The 13,528-nt window shown below is 35.5% G+C and overlaps 1 protein-coding gene across 1 annotated transcript; it reads right to left on the bottom strand.

Annotated features, from left to right (window-relative positions):
• Positions 1–2,636: 2,636 nt before the first annotated feature.
• On the bottom strand, positions 2,637–12,945 carry DTHD1 (death domain containing 1; the record flags this gene model as incomplete). The annotated part of the gene is made up of 9 exons (XM_009080833.1): positions 2,637–2,926; positions 3,508–3,565; positions 6,435–6,679; positions 8,016–8,305; positions 8,877–9,041; positions 10,038–10,282; positions 10,938–11,117; positions 11,354–11,681; positions 12,189–12,945. Coding segments are annotated over 9 exons (2,558 nt in total), but the record flags the coding sequence as incomplete, so codon positions are not given.
• Positions 12,946–13,528: the final 583 nt, after the last annotated feature.

The raw sequence follows: 13,528 nt of genomic DNA on the forward strand, positions 1-13,528 counted from the left end.
GTCTCCTGATTTTGTTATGAGTTTCTTCACTTTAGAATAATTCCCTCTTTCTTTCTAGAAATAAATTACTCCAAAATATTTTAACACATTTATTTTATATAATTTCAACCATTTTTCATTGCTTTCCTTAACTCTTCAGGCATGGACATGGATTTTAACAAAGTATTAGTGTTAGGAGAAAGGAAGCATTCCTATTTCTGATTGCATATCTGCATCTTAAATTATTTGCATCTCTTCACCTAAAGAGACTGTAAAGGTGGTAACTCATTAAGAGAAAAGTGAATAATGCACAGTCTTTTAGAAGTTTCCCTTCAATTGTCTTAATGAAATGACTTTTTATATATTGATTGCAGGTTGGAAAATACAAGAAATATTATCTTTGTAGAAGCTCTTCTGCGATATCTGCTGGCTGAATTGGCACTTGCAGTATGAAACTGTCATGTAGTAATAATAATCCTGGCTGGAATCCTTCCAGTTCGATTAACCTCTTTCAGTTTCTGGTAAGTAATTAATCTGTTCTGGCCATAATCTGACTAATGGCCAAAATTAAAATGGGTGATAACATTTCTGGAAGTCATACTGCCAAAATTGGACTCCTAAAGAGAGTTTAACTATGATAAAGTTTATGTTTGGATTTTAAAGATTTTAACATGAGCAAATTTTCTAGAATTTTACCATCTGGACTCCTAAAGAGAGTGTAACTATGATAAAGTTTATGTATGGATTTTAAAGATTTTAATATGAGCAAATTTTCTAGAATTTTACCATTCAATGAATGTGAAAAATAATCTCAAATTCTTAGGAAGGAGAGGCTGAATGCAGTTGTTCCCTTTGTATAGATCCTACTGAAATGCCCACAATTCTTGCTGCCTTGCACTGATGCTATTTACCACAGAATCATATAATAGTTTGTGTTCAAAGGGACCCTAAAGATCATCTAGTTCCAACTCTCCCTGCCATGGGCAGGGACACAGGTTTCTCACAACCCCATCCAACCTGCCCTTGAACACCTCCAGGGATGGAACACCCACAGCTTCTCTGGGCAACCTCTTCCAGTGTCTGATACTGTGTGGACTATTCAGGTCTTTATAGATTACTTTTACTTTTTAGCAGTATTTTAGTCACATATTTTTCAGCATGTGAAATACAGGCATTACGTTTTTTGTTAGACATAGATGCCATCTTCTGGCAGAATGTGGGTAGTTGTATCAAAATACTTTTAATGGAAAAATAAGTCCAATTATTTTTTTGCTATATTTCCAGTATTGTTTGTTGTAACATCATAGATTGAAGCATGATCATAATATACATACACACTGACAATATCTGCTGAGGTGAATATTCATTCCTAAGGAGAAGGCACTGATGGCCAAAGACCTGATGCCAGAATGTGTCGGGCTCTGAGAAAAGTGTGATAATGTTTTCCTCTAATAAGAATCTAGTTTACGTTTAAAAAAAAAAGTTTAACAAAAAAAAAAAAAGGAAGGGATGGTTAGTTCACAGTGAAGGGGTTTAATTGCTCATATATTTGTCTAAAAACTGATAATCACACAAGATGGGATGTTACTGATGAGATGAACCAAACTAATTACTACTATTCCTATTTAATTTTTTTGCCATGCAATTTTCTCAGTTATAGTAGTGATTTGCAAATATATGAACTTTGAAAATAAAATGCCCAGATTAACTATGTATCACAATTAAGATTTGTCAACAAGATATAGAGGGACTGTAAATTAGAATATTATTTTAATAGAAACAGTTCTAAAAGCCCAACCTTGCTCCTGCTCTGAGTTTTTAAAATTAGGTTAGTCTTACTTAGCGTTTTGGAAAGAAATGAGTTTTTTAGAAATTAAAATACATGGCTAAGGAATGGCACAAATACTGGTTTACTATCTGTATATTTGATACAAGAACTTAATGTAATGAATAAAATGTCAAAGCAATCCATTTTAAAATGTATATGAAGAAATACTTTTTTTCCAGATTTGATGGCAACTTTAAAAAAACCCATTACATTGACAGATAGAAGTGAGGCAAATCTCATAAATTCTGAAACAAATTACATAGTCACACATGGTAACACTGAAATCTGCTATGACATTCACAAGGATAAAAAACACTCACCGAGAATATAAGAGCAGGATTTATTATTGACAAACCTGAAAGGAAGAAGTTACCTCTGTCTTTGCATTACAATGATCTATTATGCTTTCATCTGAACAATGGGGAGCTATTAATACTGGACATAATGTAATCCATACATATATCATGGAATGATTCATATGATTTTGATATAATGAATTTTTCCTAGCGTTTATGTAGAAATATGACTCTATGTTGACTATGGCATTTGCAAACAATTAAAGCCCTTAGAAACCTGTGCAGACAAGTCTATATTTCTTCATAGCTCTATTTTCAATATCATACTTTTCCATAGAAGAAATGCTCACTTGTAGCAGGCAAGGACATTGCTATTATACTTTGCTTTAATAAAGAGGTTGCAAAGTAGCAAATAAATAGTCTTCTCCCTGACTGATATCCCTGTCACTCGTTCATGCAGAGTTCCCACAGAAATATTCACACCTTTCAACAAGACAGAAGAGAAATTGGGCTGTTAGTTGCCAGTGATTCTGTCAAGTGAACACTTTATTTTGCCACTTTAAACGAAGTTGTTCTGAAAGATCACTTCTGCCACTCTTCCGCAAATAGCGACGCAGGAGCTGCTGTTGATCCGCTGACCTTGGAAGGGTCTTTCTCCAGCAGCAAAGAAGCTCATAGATCTGCTGTGTTAAATTATCAGGGCACTTCAGCCTAACAAGCTGAAGAACACTGCGACGAACAGGTAAACGTAAAGCCAACAATGATGTATTATCTTCTGCAAGCTCTTCTGCAAGCCAAAACAGCAAGTCATCCCACAGGGCCTCTGAAGGGCAAAAATTAGTAAAGAGTGTTATTCTTCTGCTATGTATAGCCTTCTTTCTTTTGAAAAGCTTTCCAAAGGTGGTGGCTCAGTGGGTGAAGTCCCCAACTACATATGGTTTGGTTTTTACTTTAATGGAAACATCATTGCTTCTTATTTTCAATGCAGTTTTTGATAACTGTACTGTGACAGGAAGGGAGTTAAGAGCAGATTCAGCAAGGATCTATAATTTTTGGAACTGCATGGAGAAAGTTAGCAATAAAATAAAAGGGTTTCAGTATTTCCTGTAATGATGCATCTTTTAGACTGGAGCTTTCCAGTACAAACTGAATCTCCTTATACAGAAAATCATATGCTGCTCAAGCATCCCACCACAACCATATCTTTCACAGGCTTTTGCATTTCCTAGTAAACAGGATTTTTTCCCTTTGACTATCTTTTAACACATTAACTACTTTCATTCCTGAATAGGGCATTTTAAAATGTCAGTTACAGCTGAAGCAAATATCGACATTTTAAAAAAGTAAACAGAAAATATAGCCATTATTTATATTGCTATTAATATATTATGGATGTTCTCTTACCCAATGAATCAGAAGAAATTATTTTTGTGCTTCGGGGACGGCTGATCAGCTTTTCATGCTAGCAAAGAAAATGTGTTCAGGAAAGAGAAAGGACTAAATGAGTAAGGGATGAGACACAGGGTATGTGAGTGGATTCCAGTAAATCAGCATTTAAGACTGGTTCTACCTACATACAAGATATTTGTAATTATTGAGAACTAATTAACACCATCAGCAGGTATAAATCATTATACAGCTATTAAAATAATGAAACTAATAAAGTTTCCATCCATCCAATGGATGTTTACTGCCCTTTATTTAAAAGTCCATAATTTATGCAATTTTACAAATCAGTGGTCTTATGCCACATCTAGAGTAAGGAGACTGGGTGTATAGAAAATCTCTATGGATCTTTTGTACATGCAATGGATTCTAATCTTGAATACTGCATTAACTTGCCAAAAATAACCATCTTTAGGTATGCAGCAGCTGTTGTTAGGACCAGTAGTCATACTATGTTTGTAGCTATAGTTACTACTTTTTACACAGTTCAGTTTATAATTATATATCACTAAAAATCATCAAAATTCAAAAAGGTAGTTCCATTAAAAAGTGCAAAGTTCTTCTTCTTTCTTCCTCTAAACAGTAGAGAGAAATAAAAGAATATTTTGTCCCTTTTTTCTTATCACTGAGAAAGAGGAAAGTCTTGTGGGCTTTACTGTTTTTTCCTACTACATATAGAACAAGATATTATTCACATAAGCACTGAGCATAAAAAGAGATTAGTTTGTTTCAAGTGAAATTCAAATTTTTTCTTTAAAACCGTAATTATCCTCCTTTAATGCCCACATTATTTTTATCACACACACTCAGTTGTACTACCCTTCTGTTTATGCACAGCTTTGGCTGTGAGACTTGCCCAAGGTTTATTCACTGAGCCTCAGTTTTGCATTTGTCAGTTAAGAGCATGAAACTCTGGACTGGAAAAATTGTTCTCCTTTTCCTGCTGGACATACTGAGCCAGAGCCTTATTGAGCTTATCTTAAGAGTTTCTATAATACAGACTGTATATATTGTTCAATATTTGGGGTGTCTCATATGTACTGAGCTACACCTCCATGAGGTCAATATAATCATATGTGTTACTTATTCACCTGTGAATTTAACAATTTTTCATCAGGCCTGGACTCAGTTATCCTGGGAGGTGGTTCCAGTGTGCACCACAGAATGTACTGCTTGGCAATGCAAAACCATCCTGTGCTGGACTTTTCTTGAGATCTTGGGGGTTGGGCTAGATGTCTTTTAAATGCCTCTTCCCACCCAAACTGTTTCATGATTCTATGATCTAAATATGCCTCATTTTGCATAGTTCTACAGCCAATCTGTCACTGAACATGCCCTAGGGTGAAGATAGCATAACAGGGCCAAAAAACTTCAGAATAATGGGAATATAAAGCTCTTCCAGAAGGGGGCATTGCTTTTCTTCCAAGACTCAGGTTTCTCTGGCTTTGCTTAATTATGTATTTATATTTAAACTTATTTTCATTCATTAACAAGACTTCAGCACCTCAAAGGTCTGCATGAGATTTTCAGAGTTATTGGAGATGACCTCAATTACCCATTGACTTTAATCTGAACCACTTTATGCTACTTAATGTTAAAATAGTAGCAAAAAAAATCACAAGAACTGAAATTAGTATTGTCTAGAAATAGTGAATAATATACAATGCATTAAAACATTAAATTGATTTTAAAGATTAAATATCTGTGGTGAAGGGCTAAATTCACCCACGGTTCAACTGCACTGGCATGTGGTCCTGCTGTTCTGGTTGACAGCTTAAATAAAATACTCTTAGCAGTCAAAGCAGTTTTCTAGTCTGGAAGGCTCTTCATTTAGCTAAGCAACTGCCTTTCTGAAGCAGAGGATCACATGCTATTCTGCTGTTAGACAGTCATTAAACCTAAAACTTCAGCAGAATGGTAACTTCATAATGCCTGTATGTATTCCAGCAATCTATTTTTGCAAAGCATGCTGATTTCAGCCAGTGACATTGATGTGCTCTGTCAAATGGACCTCTCAGACAGGACCAGACTCTAGTAGCATATCAAACAGGACAGACACACGTACATTTTATATGGAGTTTGCCACTAAAGGAGATCTCCTCTAAAGATCTTCTGACATTAACTGCTCTTAATTTTTACTTGGGAGAAGAGAGATGAGAGAAAGCAAGAGGGTATGCTCATGAAATAGATGATGTATTAGCAGGTTATAGCATAAGGAAGAGTGAAGTCAGTTAAATTCAAAAAGAGAGTGGTGTTACTGCTTGTCACCAGAGTTTTAGACCAAGTGTTACTGTATATATTTTGATATTAAAATGAATGCAAATTTGATAGTAGTAGTCTAGCAGCAGCATTTTGTACAATATAGGGTGCTGATACCTAAGCTCTGAAAAGAGTACAATGAGATTTCATTGCAGGAATATTAAAGATGAATTTACATAGCAATAGCTTTCACCAGAGATGAAGATAATTGCCTGCATGGCTGTATTGCAGAGGCTAATCAGGCATAATAGGATAATCAGGTGATAGGAGAAAGATAGGTTACACAAACCATTTAATGATCCTACAATTTGCAACTTTGCGCTCCCAAGACAATGATACAAGAATCATATAACTGAATCTATTATCTGACTGAATTCTATTATCTAAGTAATAATTTCTCAGCTGGGGATAGCAAATGCATGAAGAACTTTGCTAAACAATTTTTCCATTCTTATGCTTGGATGGAGGTCCCTCCCTACCACTAGAGAAATTCTGAGGATGTTTGTACATTGATGGTGGATCAGAACTGCTCCATCAGTGACTACTCTGTAAATCAAAAATCATACCAAGATCCTTTTTCCCAGTAAATACATGGTGAGGGGAAAATTATCAAGGAAGAAACCCACCTTTGGTAACGTTAGTGCTAATTTACACAGTGGAGACTGGTGTTGATATTCACCATATGGCAAGGGTTGTTCCCATTTCTTGGTTATCATCTCTCTGGTAATTTTATAAAACACTGCTGTTCCTTTGTAATGAGGTGAACTGTGGTTACCAAATTCATCCACTTCTTTAATTTGGAGCTCCAGCCTGGGTTTCCTTTGTGAATGAAAAATCAGTCTGTAGACTTTCCCAAAATCTTTCCCATTCTCTGCAGCCCATACAAAAACAAAAATTAAATCATTTTTTTACACTGTATTCAGATACGTGGCATCTAAAATAAATCACTAGGTTGAGTCAAGTAAAGGCAATCACATAACATTTAGTTGTTCTGTGGTTGCTGTTTATCATAATTTTTACTTTATTGAACATCTGAGGTCCAAACATTCCTGCCAGCCTGCTTCAGCAGCAGAAATATCTTCCCAGTGAGCTGGTTTAGGCCTTGAATTGTTGGCATAAGGAATAAGTGGTGAAGGCTGTGCTACAAGTTGAAAAGCAAGGAACACAAAAAGGGCATAAGGGCATAACACATAGAAGAATAAAATAAAACACTGTTGTGCATGGAATTAGAAGTTTTCTGGCTATTCAGGATGGATTTCTGTCTATCTGTAACAACAAAGTGGCAGCAGAAACATAGGTGCATATTTAGGATTTGTAATTCCATTTTAGGATTTGTAATTCCATTTTAGTTGATACACCTATATACACTATCTTTGCATATATGAGCAGGCATTCCTTGGAGGCTGGAGACCTCTTTTTGAAGAATATTTCTTTTTTTAGGGTAAATGCAGTTTTCAATGGGAGAGTTTAAGTTCAGAGGGCCAAATATAGATTTATATGTTCATTCTAATACTGACAGAAGAAACTATATGTAATTTTGGATGGAAACCTTTCTGAGGTTTGTTATCTCTTTTCCCTTTAAGCAAATCTCTGGATGGTGGAATTTTCTAGGCTGCTAATGGAAATGGCATAACAGCTCTTTCTCATCACCTCAATTCACAGTGCAACTCACAAAATGCAGCATTTTGCTCTGGATTTCTTGCTCTCTTCAAGTGAATTTACACAGGTAAAATAGCAGACTTTTCCTTTTTATTAGTAATCTGTTTAATTCCTTTCAAATGTTCCTTATATTAAAATGCCATTGACAGAAACCTGCTCTTTTGAAATAGAACATAAACTACCATCTCTTTCTGAGGGACTAGGTTTCACAGAAAGGCAGAGCTTTAAAAGATCTCTGAAGGTCATTTTGTCCAACTCTCCTGCTCAAATCAAAGTCACCTAGGGCATGTTGCTCAGGATCTTGTTCAGCTAGTACATTTTATTTTTGAGTTGGACCAGTTTCCCATGTAGTTCCATGTTTCTATCATTGACAAGAAATAAAACAATGAAACAACTAAATGTGCTGTGACTAACCACAATCCACCACTGTTCCCAGACAGCACTTTTTTAATAGCTGAGTTGATTGATTAATGTTCATCCAGATGCATAAATTAATTACCTTACCTGAAGCGTAATGTTCATCCAGGTGCATAAATTAATTACCTTACCTGAAGCAAAAATATTTCCTCTAAATTTAAAATGAATCTGCTCTCCTTCTCTTAATGGGAACTGCTGTGTTGGTTCTGGGGGACCAAAGTATCCCTCCTCGTGGAGATTTTGAAGTTCATAGGTCAATTCCTTGGATGCAGACAGCAAAACTACTATATCATATGGGTTTTCGCTTTTCTGATAGAGTATCACATTAGCCATTGTGCTACAAAGAGCTTCTTCCAGAGCCTGAGCAAACAGGAGAAGATATGTGTTTTCCAAAAGGAATGAAAGGTGAATTACCACAAAGCTGTATTTATAAAAAAAAAAGGGAACGAAAATGAAATTCATTAGCTCTATCTTAAATCATGTTATCAACTGCTAATAACTTATTTTTCAAAATAATACAGGGCTCAGTCCCCTTTTGCTACCTTTTCCATCCTTGTTTCCAACATATGAAAAATGGAAATTTGCCTGCTTCTGTAGTGTAGAGTATGTTGGCTGTGTATCTATAATTTCAAATATATCTGAATTTTAGATGAAAATAGGAGAGTATTTCCTAATAAGCATTCAGAAAAAATATTATGATTTTGTATTTAGAGAACTAAATCACATTTTCCAATTAAGACTGATACCTGCATTTCCTGTGCCAAGTTGTGCATGTGCTACACTGTGTACAGTCTATAGATGAAAAAGTATTTCAGTTTCTATATTTTGCAATTATGAGGAACAAATCTAAATCTTATACTTTAAAGTGGAAGAAAGAGATGCTGGCAAGTTAATAATGAATAGTGGATGATTTCTTATCTCTAATAATTTCCCTTGATTTGTATACATGGAAGTAAATATTTCAAAATTTTATTAAAGTATTAATACATTACCTTTGTAAATGCTCATTTAGTTCAAATGATACAAGCCCATTCTGTGCCTTCTGGATAATAACATCATCAAACACCTTCCATCCCTCTTCTTTGTTTCTGTGGCCTAATAATTTCAAAGTATCACTGATATTCTCCCCATTTTTTCTCACAGAAGCATTCACAGCCCTAGAAAGCCAAGGAATTATAGGAAAAACATAAGGAAATGTTTAGCACAGTAGAAGCAAGCTCTTGTTCCAAGCTAGTCCCTACCAAGAAATCCCTGAAAGGTTTTCTGAACCTGGAGTTGCCCATGGCAGCAGAACTGGAAAGACAACAATCAAATGGTAAATACAGATTGATTTTTGCCAGCATTTATTTTGCTGACTGACAAAACAGATGAGGTCAGCTTTTGCCTTTTTTTTTTTTCCACCACAAAGTTTGATCTATATCCTTATGTGCATGATAGATAAATTTTATTGAACTACCAGTAAATACCTGAAATTTAGAGGGTTTTTTTACTTTATTTTTGGGTTTATTTCTTTTTAGAAATCACTGTTTTAATGGGGTTTTTTTTAAGACATGCCAAATGGCCTAAGTTTAGAATTTTTTTAGACATGCCAAATGGCCTAAGTTTAGAAATTTTGTAGTGAGTGCTTTGGAAAAATCTGGACCTTTTTCTAGTGCAGTAGTTGCCACAAAACTGACCTACTACAAACCATCATGCCAGACATTTTGACTCAGGTAACCACTGGAATGTACAACGTGTAGAAGTAGAGATCAGAAGATTCAAAGGTGAGGTTCAAATCACCAACTTGTAATAAAAAGGAACACAGCAGCTTTAAGATGTTGCTATTCTCTATGTTCAGTATTTGACTTTGTTGAATACAACTGAATATTTCTTACTGAAAACAACCCCACATTTTTCATTTTGAGTCCTGCTAGAAATGTAGTAGTCAGCATATTTAAAGAATATACATCTAATACTACATGAATTTTCCTGGTGTAACTATAGCAAGAGAACTGTGAGCATTTGCTCTAGTGTTTCAAACAATGTTTCTAAGTATAGCAGTCTGCATTAAAGAATAAACATTTTGAATACAAAAAATTATTAATCAGCAACCGTTAAGATAAATTCATTTGGATGTTTCTAAAACTGCTGAATTTTAGTGAGGATGTTCTTACCGAGGATGGTATGCTGCAGCAACCCTCTTTATTGTAGCACTAACAGCTCTTGCATGTTCTGTCTCATCTCTTTGCCTTTTTTTTTCTGGGTTTGGAGGACAGGGTAGAGTAATAGTGACTGAGCTGTTAAAAGGTTGGGCTGAAGGATGCTGGACATGAACCATTGCACTAGTAGATATCACTGAGTGGTATGTATCATGTCTTGCTTTCAGTGCTGAAATCAACGATGGTTCAACTGGCTGAATCTAAATACAGGAAGCAATTGTAAGGAAATAAATCTCTTACATGTCTGCCTTTTTTACAGATTGGTTTATCTTTTGGAATGGGATCAGGCTATGTGTCCAAGTTTTGAAACTCATGCATTTCCTCAGATTTTGAAAATTTTCTGAGATTTTTCACATCTGTATTTTTCCTAATTTTAGCTTCTCTGTACCTCAAAAACTAATGTTTTTATGGGAGAAGGAAGAAACACATTATAACTGAAGCAAAATTCAAGATTATTCTCAGCCTGAGACTAAGAAGAGAGAAAACCTTCCGTTGCACTTCCTGGCACAAAGGATGAAGGTCAGGTGAGAAAAATTGTTCCATTAACTTGTACACTGGGCCAAGCAATTGAAGGTTTGAGTTGATACACTTTTATTGAAAACTACCATATTTTCTGAAGTATATCAAAGGTAGGCAGATCTTCTTTTTAGCTAGAGATATCCTTGACTGCTGATGATATTATGTGGTTTTAACAGAGCTGACAGGAAACCTGTACATACAGGATGTGGAGCTGCAACCACCTTTCACAGACTTCTGATATTGGAACAGATTGCACGTTAAGATCATTGGCATACTTGCTTCAGAAGTGATCAGATAAGAGACTTATGGAACATATCTTGCATATTTCAAATGTACCTTTAACTGCATGGGTGCTGGAGAACTGAATGTTTCTGGATGGTAACAGAAAGAGACTCTAGGATCCACGTTCAGCTTCTGTGTGAGTCCTCCCTTTGGAACAGTAAATGTTTCTTTCTTTAAGCATGACAACACTGAAAAAACACCCAGGTGATAAATTTTCACTTCTGCAGAGGTTTCCTGCATAAAGAGAGTGTGGGGTTAGAGTACATTTGAGGGAAAGGAAGCAGTGTTCCACAGTGGATAAGCATTTTGAGAAGGCAACATTCTTTATAGAGCTGTGTGTGAAATGAAAATAGATTGAATGTTATTGCCACCTGGATGCCCAGTTTTCTGGTGATCTCTAGTCATCACGTGCTGCTCTTAATATTTCCTCAAATTATGTTTTTAAAATGCTTTGGTGAGAGGTTACCAACCTTATGGTTTCCTTGGTATCCATCCAAAGAAATAGGAGTTAAGTAGTTTGATTGAAAGTTTGTATCAGTCACCTTCACCATAATCTCCCGATAATTTCCTCTGAAGCATGAAGTAAATGGGATTGCAATGTGGATAGGGAAAAGAATTTTTTCAGAATCATAGCATTCAATACTGATGACATTGCTGACCAGCTCCTCAGAATCCTCCACAAGCAAGGAACTAGTGTCATTGAGTATCTTACACTTCAGATTCTCCAGAACAGTTGCAGGGGCTTTAATAAAACAAACTACTTCATGTTTATTCTTTCCACTCTCTTCGACTAGAAATCTGGAGGAAAAAAAGATACAAAATATTATTCTTTATGTTGTGAGTCGGGTAGTGTCTTGTATTTTTAATTAAATATTTTACTGTAATAATGTGCTACATTAAAGCATAAGCTGATCATTCAGGAAAATGTTTATGAATAGATGGGAAAATCATGTAAGTTTTTATGCTTAGCTTGTTTCAGAACAGCTTACAAATGACTATAAAACTGATGAATTGGGGTCCTTTCCTACTGATTTCCAACAATTTGGGAATAATTGACTTTACTGGCAGTGACCAGTCCCTCTCTGGCATAAAATAAAAATAAATATGCAAATAGAAACTTACAGTTTACTTTAGACCAAAGGGAAAGATCTTCATTATGCATGTTTAATTTGTAAACTGCTATTACGTGCATGACCAGCAGCTGTTTGGTACATATATATTGAGTTTTTGCACTGACACATGTTTATATGCCAATGAGCAATTATGATGTACATCTGTTCCAAAAAAAGAAGACTATGTGCTTACTCTTTGTTAATCCAGAGTCTAGATTTCTGTACTTCTGAATCACTCTGATTCACAGCAGTGAGATCACATGTTTGTCCTGAAGGTGTGAAGGTACTTGGGCAATTTTTACTCATCTCATTATTTGTTTCCATGTTCTCTGTCAGTCTATGCTCTTCACTTTCTACACCTTTTGAAGGTATTCTGACTACTTCCTTTTTTTCCCATTCAGAAAGATTCATGTCAGTTCTGTCATAAACATCTTTCAATGTCCCAGACACAATGTCTTCCCCACTGCTCATAAGAGCATCTTGAAAAGCCAGTTCTGTAGGCTTTTCATGAGGTTTATCTTTTCCATTGCACTCTTTTTTCTCTGTGACAGAGTTCATCAGTAGTTTGTGTTCACCATCTTCCTTTTCCATTGGAGGTTCTCTGCTAACATCCTGTTCTTGAGCAGATATGTTTTCAGCTAATGATGCAAAGTCTTTTTCCACAGTTTCACTTGTCTGGGTTGGATTTACATTCTGACTTTCTGTCTTGTTCAGGGCAGGAGTTCTTTGGAATTGCTGACTGGGACTGGAAGATGCTTGCACAGAGTCTGTTGTTTCTCCTTCAGAACAATGCACCTCTGTTTCTCTAAAAGCATTTTGACAGATCTGGTTCTGAGAATTACCATCTTGTCTGCAGCTAGCTGCAGAATTTTCTGCCCCTTGGAGGTGTGAGACTGTATTTATCAGAGAATCCTTCACTTTCTGCAGGTAATCTATAACTCTGTTGTAGTCTGAGGCCAAAAAAAAAAAAGCAACCAATTAAATTTTGCTATGAAGTTTAGATAAAAATGTGAAAACAATTATACACATGCATAACGAATTCCACAGATTTCCATAGTGCCATTCAATGCATGATGCACACTGTATTTCCCAGCTTCCATTTAATTTTTTTGCAAATATTGCTATTCAAGCCAAGATAATTTCTGAAAAACTGAATACAGACAAGTAACATTTTGTACTTGTCCAAGAACAGCTGTGTATTTGTCAGAGTTTTACTGTGGCAACTGTAATGAACACCTTTCTAATGATCAGACATTAGCTAAATTCTTAATGACAATCAATCTAAAGCATGGAATTGGTAAATAATAGTAAAATCAATTTGGGAAGAGCTTTAAAACTAAATCTTAATTGCATGTATTTCCTAAAATTGAATCCTGCAAGATTCTAATGCATGGGTCTCTCACGAAGCTATTATACATGGGCCTAATTTTAAACATGCTTAGCAGCTTTGAATTTTTGCTGTGAAGAATATAGGACTACACAAATTCACCAAACCATATACAATACTGAATTTCAGCTGCTTGTAGCATCCAG

Source organism: Acanthisitta chloris, unplaced genomic scaffold (genome assembly GCF_000695815.1).
Source record: "Acanthisitta chloris isolate BGI_N310 unplaced genomic scaffold, ASM69581v1 scaffold24208, whole genome shotgun sequence".
Classification (NCBI taxonomy): domain Eukaryota; kingdom Metazoa; phylum Chordata; class Aves; order Passeriformes; family Acanthisittidae; genus Acanthisitta; species Acanthisitta chloris.